General features: G+C 37.7%; 1 protein-coding gene across 5 annotated transcripts in view; it reads left to right on the top strand.

Moving 5' to 3' along the window:
• fmnl2 (formin like 2) overlaps nucleotides 1-18,340 on the top strand; it is a 59,057-nt gene that overhangs the window by 20,744 nt on the left and 19,973 nt on the right. For all 5 annotated transcript variants that reach the window (XM_005800686.3, XM_023336537.1, XM_014469394.2 and 2 more), the window contains exons 3-6: nucleotides 3,163-3,243; nucleotides 8,886-8,962; nucleotides 13,111-13,194; nucleotides 15,083-15,238. In XM_005800686.3, coding sequence (XP_005800743.1) covers nucleotides 3,163-3,243; nucleotides 8,886-8,962; nucleotides 13,111-13,194; nucleotides 15,083-15,238 — 398 coding nt within the window. The remainder of the gene's footprint in view (nucleotides 1-3,162; nucleotides 3,244-8,885; nucleotides 8,963-13,110; nucleotides 13,195-15,082; nucleotides 15,239-18,340) is intronic.

The raw sequence follows: 18,340 nt of genomic DNA, 5'->3' as shown, positions 1-18,340 counted from the left end.
ACTGAAAAATTGCAGAGCAGACAACAGCCAGATCCTGTTACTGTGACCTTCTTCCTGCTAACAAGGCATTTTCCAGACAGTTTCATCCTTCTGCAGTCACACCATGTTCTTGAAAACATCCGAAGATTTTAACTACAATGTGTAAACAACTGCTTGACTTCTTTTACTTGAACAGACTCTACAGATTCTTTGAAAAAAACGCTGTTTTTAATTTCAACCTGTTGCCCAGACAACCTTACTCATATAGGCTTCTAGGAACCATGTGTGTTGAAGGTTGGTTTGCGTTACTCACATTTTATTTTACATTTGGACTGCAATCGGCCCACTTAGTATTTTCGCAGAGTTGCTGGGTACCAGAGTGAGTTGTCTTGTTTGTCTGTTGCTGTCCTCTGAGAGAGACACTCTTTCCTGTCTCTGCTCTCATATTGTATTTCCTGTTTTTCTGGAAGAGACTCTCTGGCTCTGATAAATGTAGTGATGCTGATCTCATCTTACTATCTGTGTACAGCAGGTAGTCATGGGAGATGTTCAATTACAAACTCTGTCATGTTTGCATGTAAACCTGTGTAGTCACTTTTTTTTTTTGGACATCCGTGAGTCAAGTTAAGGATACAGGATTGTCTAAATGGGTGGTACTTTTTGAGTACACTTTGAGTAAATACTTGAAGTTGGACTTTTTCAGTTGGTTGTTATTTTTTTTAAATAACTGAAATACCTTTTGTATAGATCTGTGCTGTTTGGTGCAGTTAAAATTTGCATTCCAGTATTTTCCCAAATTTCAAAACTGTAAGTTGACGGGGGGGAAAAATACAGGGGTTCTTCTTTTAGTCAGCTACCCATGCAAGTCCTAGTAACAGGAGGAGGGAGACATTGCTCTATTACTCATTGCTCCATACAACCAGGAAAAACTGACTTTCTCTGGGTACTCATTAAAATACTTTATACCGCAGGACCAGTTTGAATGTTGTGGTTTTGAAGCTGTACCCGTCTTAAAACTTGTTGTGCCTTGACAACGGTAAATGGCTCATGTGTGAAGTATAGCCTATGTTTCTACATTGGACTGGCAAATTTTTTTGGCCACACTGCTTTACTATGTAGGATATTAGGCACAAGACTTAGACTTAGACTTAGACTTGTACTTTATTGATCCCTTGGGAAGACTCCCTCAGGAAATTGAAGTTACCAGCAGCTCCCAGGCAAAAAAACAAAGATAACACACAGTAAGCAAAAGTGCAAAAGAATACAAAATACAAATTAAATACTAAGGTACACACTAAATGTGAGTAACCAAAACCTTAAATTATGCAAGAAAAACCTTAGATTATGCAAGAAACAAGGAATAAGAATATAGAATATAAGTAAACATAAATACAACACAAAAAAAATATAAGAATTTGGCGGATAGATTGACCAGTGATATCGTATTGCACTATGTGGTTTGACCTGATAAGTATGGAACAACTTTGTAGAAATAATTTTGTGACGTTTTAATTGTTAAAAGATTCACCACAAAACCACAGTGAAAAAAGTAAAGACAAAAAATGGTGGAAACATTAACATTTGGATATAATTTGACATCATCACCACAATGCCAAATTATTTCCTCCGAATGTAACATATTTGCTCACCCAACCAAACCGGCCCTTCTTTGGGTTGGTGAGTGTGTGGACTGGATGCACAGTCATCCTTGAGCTGATTAGCACATGTGTGACTTCCTAACGTACTTAGTTTCTTAAAGGGCACATGTTTCATATGAGGAGCACATTTAGAAAATCTAAGTAGTCAAAACACTCTTTGGCATCTTCATCTGAGATGTATTTAAGTGTATAAAAGGACAAATAAAATGACTAACTCTGGATTTTTTCCAATGTGAGGGAATAAGTCTCATTTTAGCGAACAAACTGAAAGGGCACAATGCAGGAGATGTACAAAAGAAAAAAATAAAATCGAAATATATAGAATATTGCAGACACAATCAATCTTATTCCCTCTCCATGTATCACCATCTGTTTGTACATCTGTGTCTCATAACACAACAACCTCAGAACAATATTTAAACAGGATTTAAATGTCTTTGTTTTGGAATAAGCCGCAGTCTGTCTCTTTGACTGCGCTGCTGCCTCGCTTTTCTCTGGCTTGCACAGTACAAGCAGTGGTGCCAAAATTGTGTTTGCAAACACTAACCAGAACTAATTGCTCAGTCTCTCTCGAGGAATACGTCTTTCTTCTTCTTCTTTTTTATTATTATTTTTAAATGTCTTAAAACAATTTAGCCATACTTGTTGAAGTTTCACCATTGATAAACTGCTGTGCTGCTGCTCTCAGTCTGAAACAAATACAATTTCCCGCTCAACACACTGATCCAAATCCTAGACTAATCTCCTGTTTTTATATTTAGAGCACAATGGTGTGGGCTTAAAACCTGGTGGTTGGTTCAACTTGGGTTATTGTACATCTACAGTGAAATAGTTTTTCACAGCAAAGCCTCATGATCTCCTGGGATTTGTTTTTGTAATTGTTTTTGTTGAATCCATGAGGTATTAAAAAACCTCCTTCCTTTAAAGGGATAGTTAAGTATTTTTAAGGTTAAGTTAATAGGCTAAAGGCATCTAAATATATTACCTGCAATAAAGAACGCTTTTGGTGTCATTGGTAGAAATCCACATTAGTTGTGTACATCTCTGTTTACTTTTATACTGTGATTTTCCCACTAAGTAACAAATAAAAGTTGATTCTAATCCTAAACCATTCATTTAACACAAAAATGTAAAGAAGTGTTAAAACTGGGTAAAAATCTTGACAGAAAATAGCATCTTTCTGTGACTGATTTTATTTCATGCAATATGAAACGAGTCATATGAGGGTTTGTCATGTCTGCAGCCACTTATGAATGGAGGAACTGTTTTATTTTCCTTCTTGAAGTGGAAGATAATCTAAAGTTCCCATCTATGGATCGTTGCTCAATGTGAGTTAAAGTTTCCTTTGTGCTGAGGATAATAAAAGGATGTGAGTGTATTTTTGTTTTACTTTGTGTGTGACCATCCAAATCACTGAACCCACAAAAAATCAAAATGTGCGTTTCTGGAGTCTTTTTTTCTTTATTTCTGCCTCATCTTTTCCCTTCCTTCTCTCTAATCTCATGTTCTTTTCTCCCTTTGACAGGAGCGATTTCAAGTGAAGAACCCACCTCACACGTATCTCCAGAAGCTAAGGAGCTATCTAGACCCTGCAGTGACACGAAAGGTGAGTGTTCAGCCTAACATGCTTTCCTGTTCTGGTGGCCTGGCAGCTTTCAACCCCCTCCCAGCCCAAGCCTCCTGACCTTCTTACTATTGTTCAGGATATCCCCACAGCTGAGGAAAGATTGCATTGAAGAGTTCCCTGGGAGACAGCTCGGGAACTCAAGTTGCAAAACACTGCAGATTAGTGAGAAAGCAGACAGTTGTTTATCGGGAACGCCCTGGTTGGAGAAACCCCTGGCCAGAGTTTAATAGTCCTGCTCTGTGGTAAAGAATGAGCAGGGGAAAGACAGACATATTCCTGCATTGACAATTCCTTACAGCTTCGCAGGCTCCTGAAAGAAATAATCAGGAGTTCCTTATCTATATGATAAAAATGCCTTTATGTTGCTTTAGCAGCCCGCGTTTGGATGTGTTGCTTGGCTGCATGAGAGGGAGAAAGTTGGAGGCTAGGGAGGAGCTTCATGTGGACAAGTATCAGCCAAACTTCTCTTGTTTGCCAAAATGAAGTCTTTTTGGCTTTGGTTGTGCAAGCTGTAGCGAGAAACGCCAGGGGACCTGCCTCTGTGATAATCAAATTAGGCAACAAACTTGGACAAAACAAGAACAAATTACTGAATAATTCCATATGAAGCTGCTGTGGCTAAAAGTTTTACCCTCAATGACAGGACTAGAGCGGCATGACAGAACCAAAGCAAGCTAAAACTGTGATTATGGTTGTAAAAACAGTGAAACGGCTGAGTTTTTATGAGGCTGTTTTGAAAACTTCTCTGACGTGGGAAATTTTGGAGTCTTCACAAAAAAAATTACAAACAGGAAAAAAACATTACGACAACAAATAATTGATAACATATGTGCAAGAAAATGTAAGTTTCCTTTTCAATAATCATGTTGATCTAAGATGGTCTCGTAATTTTTTAATGCAGATGAGTTCAGGCCTACAGTGCTGCGGTTGGCATGTCTATTGCCTGAGGAGTCATGTATTTAGAGAATCTGATAAAGAAAAGAATTGACAGCAGAGTGTTTCAGGCATAATAGACCTATCAGTGTCTAGGTTAAATCATTGTATCTTCTGCAACAACGGGTTTAGTGTGAGAAGGTTTAGACTAGAGATGCACTGAATGGAGTGAGGGGCAAATTTCCGAGCTCCTATTTTGTGAATTGTTGGCATGTCAAAACCAATTTTAATTTAATTTGATTTCTTAAAAGAAAAGCAAACAGTACTAGTGAATTTAATGGTGAACAATGTTGAAACAATGTTTACTGTAATTTTAGAACAGAGATGGAAGGATTACAGAGTATTGATGTGTTAAATTGTCTTTGGCATCTAATGGTAATAAGTTTGGTTAGCATTACAAAAACAACAGTAAGTCATAAGATTTTCAAATCACAGTGTTTCTGAATCCAGCCTATTCTTTGTCCGACAGAAGTTGAAAGCTCAAAAGAATGAAATGGAACATAAATGGCGTACCGTATTCTGTCTTCCTAATGCTTATATTGTTTCTTTTTTGATGTTTCTGGACATCTCTTAGGTCTGAGCTCACTGAAACTAAAAATAGAAAACTGAGTCTTCATCCCACAGTTACAACTTCCATAATGAAGGGTGTTGCTGTTACAATGTGAACCATGTAAAACTAATAACCTGCCAGATGCTTTCCTCAAAGTAAGTTACATACTAAAGAAAAGTTATTTTTTTATTTAAGCAGTTAAAAATGTAAAATTCATATTATATGGATTCATCATACACTGAATTCTGTTTGATATTAATTTTGATAATGACTTACAGCTAATAAAGACCAAAAATTGGCTTTTCAGTAAATTTGACCAATTAAAAAGAACTTTTAAAACATTAATTATTTCTTAAGACCCACACGGTCATTATGAAGACTGACAGGTATTCAGCAACAGCATTTCCACCCTCCACAATAGGGCTATGCTATAAAAGAATGATGTTAAAAAGCTGATTTATTACAAATTTCTATTCCCAACCATAGTAACAGGAAGTTGGAGAGGAAGGCAGGTAGAGAAGCTCATTCAAGAGTTTAGGGAAGAAAGATTCTGACATCCAGCTGGAGTCGATGCCTCAAGAGCCACCAAACACAGATGTATCCATGGCCTGGGACTTCAGCTGTTGGATTCTTGAGTTGGGCTTAGGAAATATAAGTTTTAGGTGTTGCTCAGTATACCTGTCCCACTCCTTAGATGGTCAGTCTTCTTATCAGAAGTAATTTTTGAATCTATATTTGGAAATCAAGGTCCTAAAATCTGACAAGAGACAAGCTGAAGGTCACCATTAAGTCAACCCGGGCTTCCTCAAAGCTTCCTCTATAACACAACTCACTGATCCAGTAATTTATGCAAAAGGAACCCCAAAAATATTTTGAGTGCAGATACAGTACGGTAAATGGTCATACTGTACCTTTCAGTAGAACATTTCTATTTGGGTCTAATTACTGTACATGTTTTGAGTAGGTTTAACTGTATACTAAGCAAGAGTTGGAATAGGTACATAATCTGTTTATCCTTGAAGTATTTTCCAGCATTTTAAATGTTTCCTTGTCAGAGGCAGTGACCATGTTGAAACCTTTCTAAGTATAAATATTCAGCATTGCCATTGAAGATCAATCATATGAGCTGATCTACTGTCCCTCCATTTTTTCTATTTAATCAGCTTTAATAAAATATGTCCCAGGAAGATGTCACTTCAGTTCTCTCCCACCTTGTTTTTAGCTCTGGTAGCCTCACGTTTGTTGTGTAAAATTAGCCCGACATGAAACTGGCGCTTTTTCTTTGCCTCGATTGAAAGCTTGAAGTGGACAGACGCACAGGAACAAGATGAAAGACTGAAGCGAGCGCAGCAACAGGGAAGGAGAGGTGCTGAATTAAAGAGAGTTTATTGAGGGAAGGGGCTAAGAGATGGACGGACGACAGCAGAGACAAAAAACTAAGCACAAGAGGGCACGGAGGAAGAGAGAGTTATGGGCTTCTTTCTACATTCCTGCTCCATCCCCCTTTTCTTCCAACTCAAACAATTGCCACTTTGTGCCACTGTGAGAGAGCTGGAGGTCATTGCCTCTGCTTTCCATAGGCAGGCTCCCGTGCATTCCTCCGAGCAGCTCCCAGCCAATCGGCAGCCAAGGAGGAAGAGCCTCAGTCTAGCTAGTCCCCAAGAATGCACCAGTCGTTGATTTGCTTCCAGAACGACCCCTCCTGTGCTAACACCTCCCCAAACCTCAGTTTTTCACTCTCCCCTCCTTTACATTCTCCCTGCTGTCTCCTCTTCATCTCTCCCCCCTCCTTTCCTCTCAGCCTCTCTCTCCCATTGTCTCTTCCTGCTCTCTCTGTGATGCAGCTGGTAGCACTTAAAGTTGTGGGGGTTGGTGGGGGGCTGAGAGAGCCTGCGCAGTACCCCGAAATGTGTTCTTTGCTTTCCATATCCTATTTTTTTTAAGTACTCCTCCCCAATAAAAAAAAAAAAAGATTCTCTGTTTCTCATCTCAAACGTACACCGCCCTGGACCAGAGACGTCCACTGGAGAGGATCAGCTGTGGGAACAGCTCTCTTCTCTGTGGATGTTAATAATACGCTGACACAAGCCTGAGCTCTGCTTCCTCCCAGATATAAACGCATCATGGAAAGAGACTGGGAGGGTTTGTCTCGTCTCTTCTTTTCTGTCCACACTTTTATAGCACCGCTTCAACCTTCTCCAGGTTTTACAGAGTGTTTTACAATGTGTTGATCCTTTACCCATTCACACAAGTGTTCTTTTCTTGTCTAAGTCTCCAGTCTAATCTGAAATTAATACAAGGCAGGAGTGGAAGATTGGACCACTGATGATTTTAGGACAGCTGTTACCCAGGGCTCCTGATTATTCTGGAAAAATCAGGGAACTCTTAAATTTGGTAGAAGTATTTTCTAGTTCAAAGTAAGAGGAGTAGAAATTCATCCATCAACCGATAGATTCATTACTCCTCAGTTGATCCAAATCACCTCTTGTCTGTGTATTTTTTAGTGCATATATCTTAGTACACTTGAAATAAGACAAAAGTGACTTAAAAGTAACTTTTCAGCAACAAATGGGAGCTCGTTTTAATTTAAAAAAAATCATTTATATTGTTGAAAAAGTACTTGTTCCACTGGAATATTATTTCACTTATAATAAGACACTTTTCCCATGTTATAAGTGATATAATCTGCCATTTTTCAACAACATTAAGGAATTTTTTACTTAAACCAAGCTACCATATCTTGCTGAAAAGTTATTTGTAAGTTAGTTTTGTCTTCAAGTGTTCAAAGATATTTGAACAGGAAACTAGATTTAAAAAAACACCCTAACATTTTGTGCTTTTACAGCTCATCTTACCCTATCCTGAATTTAATGTATAATTAAACCCTAATCCATAATATTTTACAGTTTTCCTGTTTCTCCTGTCAGATTGTCTAAAATGTAAGTGACAAACGTATAAAAACATGGCTTCCTGTAAAAATAACAGCTCATGATGTAACATTTTCTTTATCAAAGTTCAGTTAGGTTTTCTTCTGTATTATGAAGAGGTTTCAATCTGTCTCATGTGGGGATTTTTCCCTCCTCATTACGTTACAGCCCATTTGATTGCCTCGGGTCATTTGCTCAGCTTGTTTTGTTCTTGTGGTTGTGTAACAGACTAAACGGCCTCTTGTCCACAGTTTTGCAGATAACTATTGAGTCAGAATGGGGGAGAAAAAGGACATAGGAATCCTCCACTCATATTCATTTTTCTTTTTTTTTTGTCTCGATCAGGAACTGGGTCTCACCTTTGCGTGGTCTTCAGGTTTTTAGAGCAGCTGTAGCCTGAGTAACAAACCTGAGAATTTCTGTTCGTTTACGTAGCTGCTGAGTGTTGAATCTATTTAAAGACGGAATCTACTGCCCTTAAATAACAAGATTGGGCTTATTGTAGTTGAACTAGCACTATTTAATATACTTACATAGGCAGGCTCCCGTGCAAGGTGTGTTTTTACACTTGATTATTAAGGAAACAAATGACCACAGTGAAACATGGTGATGGCAGCATCATGTATTGGGATCAATTTTTTTCGATCCCAAAGCATAATTTTTCTCCAGAGTTTGTCCCATGAGAGCATCAATACATATCAATAAATTTGAAAATCTGATTCAAACTGAATGTAAAGGTGCTTTGACAAATTTAGTATTTTAAATTGTATACATCACGTTATAAGTGGACAAAGTGTTGAAATGGTTTATCATGGTGTCAGAAAAACTTTTCTTTTACAGGGTTGACTTTAGTTGAGAGTTTGACTGTATGAGCTATAAAATTGAGGTAAGAAGAAGGAAAACAAGAAAACTAGCTTTTTTCCAGTGACTCAGCTCTTCATCTTTAATAGCCTAGTTAATAGCTACTTTTCTGTTGAGGAACGATTCGGCCCCCATTTTTTATCCTTGGATTTTATAATCAGTACGTGCTGAACTCCCTCCTCACTCTCACTTCAGTAGATCTGTATTTGTGTTTGTCTGACCTTTCTTTTTAGAAAAGAATGCTCCCCTCAGCCAAAAAAAATATCCCTGATCTATGTTCCTACCACATGTTGATTTATTAGGGTACGATGAAATCTAACCTCCCCCCCAATTTTATTTTCCTTCCTCAGAAATTCAGACGGCGGGTACAAGAATCCACCCAAGTCCTGAGAGAACTGGAAATTTCGTTGCGGACCAATCATATAGGGTGAGTCACTGACTGTGCTGAAGTTTGTGTAGTAAACGCGTCTTGTGTCTGATTATGTTCGATTTAAGGGGGGAAACGTCTGGCATTCCAGACACTAGGAGATGCAGATCCCCCCTACTTTGTATCATTCCTATCTGTGCTGTGACCTAATATTACACCGAAAGCCATGTGGCGGCGAAGAAAAGATGAATCGGAGGATTGTTTCGGAGCAGCTGACACATGAGCAGCCTCTGGAGGGAAAACGCATTTTTTCTTTGCTGGAGTTTGGCCGCGCCACCGTAGCATTTCAGTGCATGATTCCGATGAGGAGATATTAATGTGGATATTGCTACATAGATGATGATGATTTCACAATAGATGAAACACTAGTGCATTCATGTGCTATGTTAGGTATTCTGAGATAACAAGTCTAAACCCGTGGCAGCAGATACAGATTTAGAGCTGTACAGTCAGACTGGAGCAGAGATCAATATCTCACAGAGAGTCTCAGTGTTTTTTCATGCTTTAGATCACACATCTGTGTCTCCATGGGCTGTGATGAGTGTGTTACTAATGATGCCTAATGCATGATGGGATATGTTGGATCCAAATTCCAATTATAGTTGTAAAGAAATGCTGCTTTACAGACACAAGGGATGTCTGCGTCTGTGTTTTTTAATAGTGTTTGTCCTAAAAAAAAGTCTGGAACTTGATGCAAAGTTTTTCCAGGCATAGGTAAGTATGAAAAAAATAAAACAAGAATGTTGAAAAATATGTACATTTCAGAACTTTTTCCTTTCTTGTATCCTTTGTTTCCTCTTTTTATTCCTTTCATTAGTTTTTTTTTTCTTTCATTTATTTCTTGTTCAGGTCTCATTTTATACTTTGAAATGAAAGACTATTGAGTCTGAAAAGTTCAGCCTGGAAAAGTCTGAATTTTTTTACATTATAAAATTGCAGGAATCCTGTAACCTGTGAAAATGGGGAATGTATGTCCTTAGCAACCACAGATATGAGCATTACCAAGACAAACACTACCAGAACAGAAAGTAAACCTTTAAATGCAGCTTATAGCAGAGCTCTTAAATCTTATCTCAGATTAAACATTTTTTCTCACTACAATCATATCTCTCACATTGTAGTAGTCATTTTACTCAGGAAGAAACATGACTTTGTGTTAGTCATTTATAAACAAAAGACATGTGATTGACTCTGAAGATTACATTTCTAGAAAAATGAAATGGCACACTCTTCTAATTTTAAGATTTTACACATAAGAGGCACTTCTAATTTTTAAATCTAACCTCAAACATAAAAACACACACAACAGATGCTATGCTGTCAGTACTCATTAAGCGAAAATGAAGTCAAAATTATAAAAATCTCAGTGTGGGAAACCAAAATAAACCCTTACTGCTTTCATTAGATCGAAAAGCCTATAATTAACTGATTATCAGGATTATAAGTGTAATCACTTCTATGAAAGCTGGATTTTTTTGCAGCTTCTTGTTCTGAACCCTACTGGTCAACACAATGTCAGGACAGAAAGACATCAGCAATTACGTTGAACAAGCCACTGTTTCTTCTCATTGATCAGTGAAAGGCTACAAATTCACTTTCAAATTCTTCAAACTTCATCATTAGTAATTGAAAACTAATTTTCACAAGTGAGAAACATTGAGACTGTTGGTGGCCTTCCCAACAGTGAACATCCCAGCGAAAGCAAGACTGTGTAATTCTCGGATATTACAAAACCCCTAAGAGTCGCATTTTACCCAATGTATGCTTCAGTTTGGTCATCAGGTTTTAAATTCTTGACAGTAAAATTTGAAAAAGATCTTATAAGTTTGGTTTCTTTGAATGAGACAGGAGAAGTAAGTCTCTAGAAGGCTTGTAGAGTTGTCTCTGAATAAACCACAAGACAGGGACTGACATATGCTTTGGGCAGATGAGACCAAAAAGAGATGTTTGGTCATGATGCACAGCACCATGTGTTTGGCAGTGACCAAAAGCGTATTGAGCTCAGTGGTGGAGGATTCATAATTTACACTCGCTTCACAGCCACATGACCTGTGCAACTTGTACTCACCGAGTCGACCTTGATCTTTTCTGAATTCCAGTGTTTAAGTATCAAATTTGAGGCTATTTGTTGATTCCAAACACAGCAGCAAATCTTTAACAAAATGTCCTGGAAAACATGTTACAATGGCCCTTTAATCAGTCAACCTGATTGAAATGCTGAGAAAGTGACTTTAGAAAGCACTGGAGAAACTATAAGGTGAGCAGATATTCTTCTTTTGCATTGAAGTTGGAACTAGGCGGGTTTATTAGATTTTAGTTGCCATACTCTTAGCTGTAGATGTCATTGAACCCTTCTGCTGGTGAATCACTGGCTTTACTGATGATTTTTCCATTTTGTCTTCATGTTTGCTTAATAAATATTGCAAGTCTGGAATCTGTTCTTTGTTTTTGGAGACTTGTAATTAGGCTTAAGTAAATGTATACCCTGGTAAAGACCAGATGAGCATTTTAAGTAGGTGGTAGCAGCAGATCTTGAAGGATGCAGCCAAGAAAGCATTTGATGGCCAAAGACTATTGAAACAGCAAAAACACTAGTCAGTCTAAACTGTCTCCTAAACCCTCTGTTTTTCTCTTTTGCTCCATCCCACACACATATATATTCTTCAATTTGTCAGTTTCACCCACACTCTGAGATTATCTCATGTGTCTGACAGCAGCGGCTCTTGCACTCCTACAGACTGTTTACACACCGATTCTGCTCTTTAAACCAAAACACAACTCCAGCCGCAGACGATGCCCGTGTTGCAAAGCAGCTGAACCAGTGTTTAGATGGATGAACTCTTTTTAAAGATGTTGTGTTGAAAAACAAGATTACATGAAGTCAGTCTCTGTTGGACAAATGAGGAGCTAACCACGGAGGCGGGGGAGGGACATGGAGAGGTCAGGAGCTGCTGATTGAAACGGAGCAACAATGTCACCACTGACACAGTGAATAATTGCTGCTTCTTTTCAGAGGTGAAACGGAAAGTTTGATCAATCATGTTGCGCATAATGGGCGGATTGTCCCCGAGCGTGCTCTGCTGACGCTGACTCTGGCTCCACGCCTGCTTGCCTGTGCTCAACATGTTGCACTGTGGTCACCAACATGTGGAGAATGGGAGGGTTGTCAGCATCTTGTGGTAATGACCACCATATGGGCAACGAAGCCACTCCGTCAGTCTGTTTTAAGACGATGGCCCTGCCTAGCACCGGTTTACCAGACTCTCATACTAGATTGTCCAGCTCCATGCAGTCACACCACATGGGGGCCAATCAAGATGCAGCTACATAATCATAATCATAATCTCAGTGCATAATTTTTAAGGGAAAGAAAATGATACACTGTTGTAAAAAATAAATAAATGAAAAATTTAAAACTTAAAATCTGAAAAGTGTGGCATATATTTGTAATCAGCCCCCCTAAGTCAATGCTTTATAGAACCACCGTTGATGCAGTTACAGCTGCAAGTCTTTTGGGCTTGAAGAGAGGCTAGCTCAGTTATGATGCACACTTTGTGAATGTCTCTGTTTGAGTAAATCCTTGAATCCTGGAAGATAGGGTACTTATTTTCAATTGTTTATTTTAAAAAATGTAATGAATTCTAGGCAGCATAATAGGTAACATCAAATTTGAAAAAGCTAAAATGACTCCTTTTGGGTCATATAGTAAGAAAAAAAGAACAACTCTTCTTCAGAAACCAAATCAGTGATTTGGTTTCTGAAAGTTTTTCTTCATTAAATACATTAAAAGAAAGAACTTACATTTTCATTCTTGGAACTCAACTGTACAATATGATCAACTTTTTTAATGTGTTTATTTTCTATCATGCATTAAAGATCTTAAGAACTCAGACAAAATCAGAAAACCAGAACTAGGCCTGATTAGAAAGTCTCCAGAATAGAAGAAACTCAAAAGTGTTCTACAAGAAAACAATACAGCAACTTTTAATTCCTAGCAGTGTTATTTTGTTACACTTTCCTGTAATTGTACCAAAATATCTGTCTTACACTTTTATTTCCGTAAATGTCCATTAAAATTTAATTGATGGTCACAACAATTTATTGGCAAATTTATTTTGCAATAAACTTCTATATTTGCTTGTTTTCAGGTGGGTGAGGGAGTTCTTAAATGAAGAGAACAAAGGCCTAGATGTGCTGGTGGAGTACCTTTCATTCGCGCAGTACGCTGTCACGTAAGTCCCTACATGCATCCTCTGTGGGCAACAGTGTTTCAGAGGAACCAGCACAACGCTGCTATTCTACAGACGCTGATGCCTCTCCACTCAGCGCCAGCTCCACCGTCTCTGCAGTCAGAAACACTGAGTCACTCGCTGACCGTCGCTAACAGATTGTGTATTATAGCAGCCGTATGCTGCTATTCACGAACTGACTGGGTGATTATTAGTCACTCCTTGAGTCCCTCTTCAAGCCCTGGTGGCCTTTTTTGTTTGATTTTAAATTCATCGCTTGACTTCAGCATGTGTGATTATGGTTTGTCCACATTATAGAGGTTGGCTGTAATATTACATTTATACAGTGCTGGAGCAGCGCATAAGTTTGGTGGGATAAAATACCTTAGCCGCTACCAACTTCAACAAAACATTTCATTTGTTTAGCTTCACATGTTTAAACGCACAAAACCACAGTGGCGTCACCGCTGGGTCATTAGACTTTGACATGTCATGGCCTATATGACAACTTGATAAAATGTTTATGTTTTGGTTATTGGACTTTCTAATCAGAAGCCAGTGATTAAAAACAGAAAAACATTTTAACTTTTTTTGGTCAAAACAAGTTGGCCGAAATTTAATTTAGATGTTCCTTTAACGTTTGAAATGATAAAATTATAAAATTACTAGCAATCCCACCTGATAAACCACCATTTTTTAAAATTATATTCAGACACCTGCCACACCTCAACTATGGTTTGGATCAGCGTTTTCAACATTAAGCTCACAATGCATGAACAATTCAAACATTTTTTAAAAAAACCTTTACCCTCGTCAAAATATATTATCATTTTAAACTTGACTATGTTGTCATTCATTTACATTTGGATGTATTTACCCTCTAATAGAAGTGGCAACAATTCTGGATTCCATGTTTTTGGTTAATACAGTTAAAAAGGTCAAACATCTCACCTTTTTAAAAAAGTTTAACAGTCTCATAAGGTTTATATTGTCGTAGCAGTGAGGAAAAAAAAATTTTAATGGAAGTCAGTGGGGAAATTTTGCACATAGGATTTTTTGGCAGTACATATTACATAATGCAATCAAATCAGTTTTGTTGCTTATCTCTGATTTTTCAAACATCCTGTCAAGAATTACAAACTCACAATGAAAGTGTTATAATCTTCAAGGTAACTGATTGCTTAGCAGTTTTAATCAAGCCTAAAGTATAAAAAAAGAAAGAAAAAAGAAATCTGAAAAAATGCTGACGTACAATAATATTTTTTTGTTTTTTCGGGGTTTTTTGGCGTGCGTCAATTTTGGCCACAAAGGTATTGGAAGATGACAAAAGGCATCATAGGTGTAAGAATAAGTTTTCCTTCAAAAGTTCTTGCCACAAGCTTTTACACTATCAAAATGATCTGATACTAAAAAGAAAAAGAAAAAAGAACAAATATGCCAAAGGGGAAAATGCGAAAGGTAAAAGAAGATAAAATGAAAGCCATTAAATTAGACGCACTACAGAAAAGACTCTGACGCTGCTAATTTTATGCTTGAGTGATCACCGTTCAGAGTGTACAGCTCTAAAAACAACAGACAGCCAAAAATTTTGCATAGTTAAACGTTTTGCTGAAAAATACTAGCTCCATTGATAGCTTTTTACTTCTTTTGAACTAGTCAGCAACAGTACTGACATTGAACAAAGCTGTTTTTTTGTTTGTTTTTTTAAAATCTGGTAACATTTATGGTAACATTTAGAGAATAAATCTACTGCTTCAGCCAAAGTATAGCAAGTCTCTGGGTGGTCCTTAATTGTGGCTCAGACTGTTAAATAATAGCAAAATGAAGTGTTTTTCACAATTGGAAAGTTTTTTTTCACAGCTTGTTGACTCATCTACGTCTCATTTTCCAGTTATGATGGTGACTGCTTGGAAAACAATGCAGATGTTATGATGGACAAGTCCAAGACCTGGAGTCGGTCTATAGAGGACCTGCATGGAGGGGGTACCCTGCCAGCCCACATCACGGGGAACGGCATCACTCGGGGCGGGCGGCATTCCACGTTACGGTACTACAAACATTACCATGCGTTTCTACATTTACCTGATGGTGGCAAAGTTACCCAGCAACTGTGTTCCTTCCCCATTTTCTGTTTTCAGCATTTGGCTTAAGCAGTGTGATTATTTTGAGAAGTCACACATTTCTTATGATGCCTCAGCTGCCTCTTTGTGTAGTCATGGGGTCTCTAAGACTTTAAATGGCTTAAAACACATGGAAGGGGAAAAAAACCTTTTTGTATGGATTTTTGTTTTTTGACTGTGGCTGGCCAAACTCATGATTATGACACATGACTGACAATATTTCAGGCGACACACTAGATTTTTTTGTAGGTCATTTTTCTTTTAGGGGCAATATTTATAAACACCAAACTAACTCCAAATCCTCAGTACACAGGATTTCACTGCTGTTTATTCACAAGGCCCTGGCTAATATACACTTTGAAGCACAAATCCAACTTGTTCATGCAACATTTCTCTAATCCCTGCTGTCATGGCTTTATTCTCTCAGTGCAGAAGTCATATTGACGTCTGTTGCCTCTAATCCTTAATTTGAAGAGATTTACCTGAGCACTTCGTACACAAAGAGCATTACTAAGTCAACTGCCACATGAACTTTTGAGACCTTTGCACTACAATAATATTTAGGCAATTCATAGTGAATTGTTCTGTGTCAGTTTGACACACACATATGTCATATATATATATACAGTATATATAGTAAGACATATTTTACACACTTTATTACAACTATTAATTCAATACTGTCAAACAAAGATAAGTCTAACTTCTGCTTTGCAGAAGTTTTTCCCCCTTAAACTTCCTGAAATGTTCTTATGTTAATCCAACAAACAATCTATTTTAGTGCTATTTGTGTGATAGACCAACACAGAGTAGAAAGTAAAAATATGAAGTATGGAGTCTTATCTCCTAGATATGTTAGATATGAGTAGATGTGTTGTAAAATTATCTGTTGCTGCAAATACATTAAAGTCTTTTGTGACAGTTTCTACCAAAATTGTGCACATCCAGAAACAGACTTTTTGAACATTTGTCTTAGTAAATGGGATGAATACAAATGCAAATGATTTCCTTGTTGCTACTTTCTGTTGGTCTGTCACAAAAAACACAGCAAGAAATAATGTGAAGTTTGCTTTTTAACATGACATAATTCAAAGATCGATTGTTAGAATGTCCGTCAGCTACCTACAAAACCTCAATACAAAAGTGGTTGCCACCACTTCATTCTGGTGCTTTATTTGTCTTGTTCTAGTCAGTTAAGTAAATGGTGTTGGTTCTCTTGTGTCACTTTTCTGGAGTATGTTCAGTATGTGAAAATGGTCAGTGTCTTCAGCTGTCTTGACTGTCTCTTCTGTTTTTGTCCCCGTCTTCATCAGTAGTCATCTGCTCTTTTGTCCGCCACTCTTCGACAGCAGGCAGGTCGCCACTTCCCTGCTCCCTCTTGAGACGCACACATAAACACACAAAATGCAGCGTGCACAGGCTGCCGCTCACATATACATCCCCACACAGCACCCTTTCCTTATTATACCTTTTACCTTCCTGTTAGAGCTGTCTGGTTTATTTGTCCTGCTGTTTCTGTCAGGAAAGTGAATTATTTGTACTCCCAACCTGCTCCCTCCTCTTAGTCCTCCTCATTCTCGTGTGACTGAGCTCTGCTTCTCTTGGAGTAAATGGTTTGTTCTGTACTCATTGTTTCTGATGTGTGCTGCTTGTGTTGCTCCTTGAATGACATTCCTGTGCAGAACTTAGCCTAGATTCTCAAATGGCCACTACAGATCGCTTCTAGAAATGTTTCTGTATTTTGGTTTAGACAGAGAATATACTTACCTTTTGCTTTTTAGGTAGTATTAAAATAATCTATGGCTGGCATATTAAAGCCAAACTAAGTCATTTTTATTTGCTTTCTTCAAATTGCCTCTTGTAGGATGCCGGGTTCGTTGAACTGTCCAAAGTGTTCTCAGATGAGACGGTATGTCTGAGGAGTTAGGAGTTCGCTAGCAACATGTAGACATCTTAGCCCTGTATCTTATAGCCTGTAGTGTAGTTCTAGTGTTTGGTTTTTCCATGTGGCACAAATTAAACTGTTATTACTCAATACAGTCTGCACTGTTGAAAATGCAAATATTTTTTACTTGTTCTCACATAAACCTAAAAATCTTTTCTGTTGAAACTTTTTTGTCCTTCTCCAGAACATGAATCAGATTTTTCACAAAGCACATTAACCTTGTTTATTAATTTGTCTGGTTCGCATGTCAATCAAGATTTTTGTCCCTCAGTCATTTACTGTACATATAGGCCTTTATTGAATCTCAGTTCAATACATTGAAGTTAAAAGCTACTGTGTTGTCATGTCTACAGAAAAGTGACACCATTTCTACATCCGACATCGTCTAGATTATTTTTGTGATGATGTTTCATTTAGATCACTCAGCAGTTACGTTTCTGATTGAGCACTCTCATTTTCTTGGCACAATGTATATTTTACCATAGCTGGAGAATTGTGCTGGGCAACTTTACTATGTCGCTCCAACACAGAGTCAACTGGTGTAAGAAAGCTGCGGTTATGTTCCAACAATGTGTCACCTATATAGTGCACATAGGTTTATCATTTGCTTTTAAAGCTCAATTGTATTCGATTCATGCAGTTACGTCCTTTACACGCTAGTATGATTACGCTTGTTTTGACATGATTCATAATTTCCTCCTTGTGTTTTTCAGTTCAATTCCAGTTAAAACCAACTGTCAAAGTTGATGTTCTGCTTTATAAGATTAGTGCTTGATTTTGAATCTCTTGAATATGAATGACTAATGTTTTGACTGTGCTCTGCTTTCATTATGAACAGAAGTCTGTAAACACAACAGCCAATTGAATTGTTTTTTATTTTGTTGCAGTTATTCCCTTTTTTATTTATTCTCGTAAGGTATAAATTTGCTCAGTGGAACAGAGAACAAAGACTCTTTCAGACATGTCAAAGCACGTTCATTTCCTGTGAATTTATTCCTGTTCTTAGTTCCACTTCACCTCTGTTAAGATGATTAATTGGGAGGGGAACCTTTCTTTTTTTACTCCTCTGTATTATTTTTGGTAA

This window comes from Xiphophorus maculatus, chromosome 7 (assembly GCF_002775205.1).
Source record: "Xiphophorus maculatus strain JP 163 A chromosome 7, X_maculatus-5.0-male, whole genome shotgun sequence".
NCBI lineage: Eukaryota > Metazoa > Chordata > Actinopteri > Cyprinodontiformes > Poeciliidae > Xiphophorus > Xiphophorus maculatus.
This window is presented reverse-complemented; position numbering and strand designations above follow the sequence as displayed.